This window comes from Sinocyclocheilus rhinocerous, unplaced genomic scaffold (genome assembly GCF_001515625.1).
Source record: "Sinocyclocheilus rhinocerous isolate Xijiao unplaced genomic scaffold, SAMN03320098_v1.1 scaffold1697, whole genome shotgun sequence".
Classification (NCBI taxonomy): Eukaryota; Metazoa; Chordata; class Actinopteri; order Cypriniformes; family Cyprinidae; genus Sinocyclocheilus; species Sinocyclocheilus rhinocerous.
Window position 1 is genome coordinate 1,057,387 of NW_015629509.1, and position 4,376 is coordinate 1,061,762.

At 33.8% G+C, this 4,376-nt stretch overlaps 1 protein-coding gene across 1 annotated transcript in view; it reads left to right on the forward strand.

Annotated features, from left to right (window-relative positions):
• The window catches only part of LOC107739036 (cyclic nucleotide-binding domain-containing protein 1), a 48,369-nt gene extending 44,268 nt beyond the window's left edge, over positions 1–4,101 (forward strand). Inside the window, 1 exon segment of the mRNA XM_074560177.1 lies at positions 3,988–4,101. Within this exon segment, the coding sequence (XP_074416278.1) occupies positions 3,988–4,101 (114 nt within the window).
• The last annotated feature ends 275 nt before the right edge of the window (positions 4,102–4,376 follow it).

Consider the following 4,376-nt stretch of genomic DNA (forward strand, 5'->3'; position numbering starts at 1 on the left):
AAAATTAGTTTTTAGTGCACTCTGTGTGAGGAAAAATTCTTTGTTTCAGTTATTATCTTACAGCGTTTTGACGTAGCTCTCAAATCTCATTCTCACTCACAATAAGTTTCAGTGATTTTGAAAGAAGTGTTTTATTCCCACTAAGGCTACTTTTATTTGAATACAAATACAGTAAAAAAAAAAAAATTAATATTGTGAAATAATTTCAATATTTCTGTTGTTAATATATTTTCTATTTTCAATATTTAAATGTTTTATTTTAACATTAATTGTATTTTAATAGTATTAATATGAAAAATATTTTAATATTTTGTTTTATTTTAATATATTTTGAAATTTGATTTATTCCTCTGATGGCAAAACTATAGATTTAATGATCAAGAAACATTTTTTTTCTTCTTTTTTTTTTGCGATTATTATTGTTGAAAACAGTTGTGCTACTTAATATTTTTTTCTGGGAAACAGTGATAAATGTTTTTAGGATTTTTTTTGATGAATAGAGAGTTCAGCAGATTTTTTTTTGTTTGTTTTTTACAAAATAGAAATCGTTTGTAAACATTGTAAATGTCACTTTTGTTACATTTAATACATCCTTGCTGAATAAAAGTATACATTTTTCTCTTTTTTTAAACTTACTTTCCCTGAACATTTAAACAGTAGTGTACACAAGTAGTTTTTTAATTTTTAAGTAACTTTGAATAAAAGTACCTCCTATATGAATAAATATAATTAAAATGCATGGCATTTGGTTCTGTGAGAAGCAATGGTGTTTGGCATTAATGGAATCAAACCTACAACACAGCATGTTTAGCAGCAATTTATGTAATTTAAATATACACAAGCAACATGAGGGTGAGTAAACAATAGATTTTACATTTTAGATGAGCTATTGCTTGAGCAAGAACTCGGTTTACTCTAGGTGGACTTTTAAAAGGTGTACTATACTGACTGTACTCACTTTAAAGTTTTCAAATGTTCTCCTTTATTGGATTATGCTCACAAAGTACCTCTGGAGTCTCTGTTTATAAATATGAATGAACTCAAACATGAGGTGTAGGAAAACAAAGGACACATATTAATGAATAGAGAACATAAATCATGCAGACTCCTTAGGGCGAGGTCAGTGTGTGTTTACCATCTGTGTAATATGTGCGTGTTTTTGTTTAACCTTTCTTGGCCATGTAGCATAAAGCAAACAATACTATTATAGTCAGATAATGTAAAAAATATGTATAAACACTGGCGGCTTGTAAACAGTCTCTCTCTGGACGGACTCATTTATCTTCAAGCAGCCACTGTAAATCTCTGTAATCTGTGTCATGTATTTAGGGGTATCAGACGAGAGGTTTTTAAAATGACTTATGGGCTTGATACTAAACACATGGCACTGTGCAAATTATACTGATGGAAAATAGAAACACTCCTGTTGTTGGACTTCATTCAGACTTTATTGCTGAAATAACAATAAGGAAAAGAGAATAATGGGGGGGGAAACGGCACCATGAAATAATTAGAAAAGCAATAATGGCCTAAAACACACCTTAGAGTCAGTGTGACCTTAGTTTACATACCATCTAATACATATTGTAAACAAAAAAATTGTGAGTGCTCATTGAAATCAGTTGCATTCTGATTGACTGGCTTTATGTAACGTTCAGTATTATTAAGAGAACATAATTTTGCTTTTCTAATTCATCCAGAAACCAAGTGACATTCACAATGCACAAGATTGATATAATGAGTGCTTTTGAGGATGAAATAGTCACTTGATTATGAATAGGAAATTATTGCATATGATTGCGAAATCACAGGTTAGCAGTGTCAAATTTTTAAAAGATGCTAGAGTTTTTGTTTGAGCACTTAGTAGCATGTCAACTTAATATCCACAAGTAGAAATGTGTATTTCACATGTTTGTCAGTTGGGCTCTGAGAAAATTTGCATATATTACTTTTGAATGGGAAGAAATTTTACAAACATGTTGTTTAAAGGGGTCATGACATGGATTTTTTTATTTTTTTTATTTTAATATGTTCCTTGAGGTTTGCTTATAATGTTAAAGTTTTTTGCACAAAAAATTAAATAAAAATAAATGTGGAAAATGTATTATTTTCAACCCTCATTCTGACCCATTGTCTAAAACGACCTGCTTTTAAGGGGCGGGTCCTGTAAGGCTTATCAGTAATCGGCCACTGTTATGATTGGCTAACGTCATTGCATAGTAAACATAATCAACACCCCACCCCCTCACTATTGCATGTGAGTGTTTTGACAACATGATCAAAATAAAACGGTCATTTCCAGACAAAGCATTATGAAATCATTTACTTACGGTTTGTGATGCAGCAGCAGTCAGATCTAGTTCCGCCTCATCTTTAAACGAATGTTTCTTTGTGAACTCTCCATGACACCGTGCCTCGTTTACAAAACAATATCCTTCAAACAATCGTCTGACATAAACTATCCACTTGTTCCTTACGTTGGGATCCTTCTGATATCTGTACAAAGATGCAAATGAGCTGTTTAAACCAAGCGCGTCAAAGCGAACGTTCTTTCACTCAATTTGTCCTGACGACAGACTCAAGTGTGTGGACTGTGTCAGAAAGCGAATGCGCATCTGTATACTGTATTCAGTGTAGACAAGATAGCGTCAGTGATTCTTCTTCTTCTTTCAGGTTTAATGGCAGTTGGCAACTCATCTCAAAGGTGCATTACCGCCACCTACTAGACTGAGCGTCAGTGATTGTAATTTCTATTTGCTTTTGGCGTGGCACGTCGCGACGCTTGCATTCAGTGTAATCAAGTGTCAGCCGTTAAGCGACTGAACGCCAGTGGGCGGGGCCTATGGTGAGACGATGACTATTCGTCAATGTCTTGCTCTGGAGGCAGTGTTTATGCAATTTTTTTTTGCCCTCGTGATGTCATCTGGCAACTCAGATCCAAAACGAGCCATTTTTGGAGCTTGATTAAATAAATGCTTTGTTTGTAATGAGGAGGATGTTTTAAGCTTGAAACTTGCAGGATGTTTTAAAGGGGTCATATGATGCGATTTCAATTTTTCCTTTCTCTTTGGAGTGTTACAAGCTCTTGGTGCATAAAGAAGATCTGTAAAGTTGCAAAGACTAAAGTCTCAAATCCAAAGAGATATTCTTTATAAAAGTTAAGAGTCAACCACACCCTCCTAAAACACCTCGTTTAAACACGCCCCCACATGTCTACATCACAATGTGGGAAGATTTGCATAACACCGCCCAAATGTGCACGCAAAGAAAGAAAGCGTGGTTTCAGGAACAGCAGTATAATGTACATTATGTGGAAAATAATGTGTTTTTTGAACCTTAAACCGCATAAACACATTGCATTACACCAAATACACAAAATAATGTTCTTTTTAGCAACATCATATGACCCCTTTAATGGTACAAAGACCTCTTATATGCCAAAAGATCAATGCAAATTTGATTATGACCCCTTTAATAGTGTTTTCTGTACTGTAACCATTCATGGAGGCTGTCATTTGCTATTATGCTGGTGTTCACAATTGATTTCTTTACTAGACGCTAGCTTGTTGAACTAGTTGACAGCAATTTTGTAGGTAAACAACATGACTGCGTTGGTCCAAGAATTAGACAGGATAAACCAGTTCTTCTGTCCAGCATAGAAATTCAGTTGGAAGTTAGTTTTCCTCCATGATTTGTTAATTATGCTAAAATGTTCAGGTTTTTGATTACGCGTGGCCTTTTTCTTACAGTGACCAAATTGATTTAATTAAAGCCCTTTTTAAGATGATGAGACATTGTTCCACCTGAATATCATTCATTAAAAAGTGCTTCTAATTATCATTGATATGATTGACAAGCCTTGTTGCACAAACTGTACTCTATGCCTTATCAAAGGGATTAAAATGGACAACATTTTGTAACAGTGCAATACATAAGCTATAGAATCATGATGCTGATAAAAAAAAGTATCTTTTTTCTCTCCCTCAGAGGAAGATACTTTCCGATGCTCTGTTTTATAATGGCGTTCACCCAGGAAGAGGCAAATGGGCTTTTAACAGAGGACCAAGAGGAGTAACTGGGAAATCCAAGAAGACCATATGAACTTTTGACAGATAAACACACACACAAATACAAATGCAGTTATATTAGGGGTTGCACAGACTAGTTCTGCCACCTCATGAGAGCAAAACGCTTTTAGTGAATTTTCATATTTGCATAATTACAAATATATTTGCAAATGGCTTTGGAATAAATATCATGAGAAATATGAAAAGAAAATGTAAACTAATGTACTAAAAATGTAGGTGCAAATATATTTAAAGAAGATTTAGTGAGAATTGTCATATATCTTCAGATAAGACATTTCAAACAAGGAA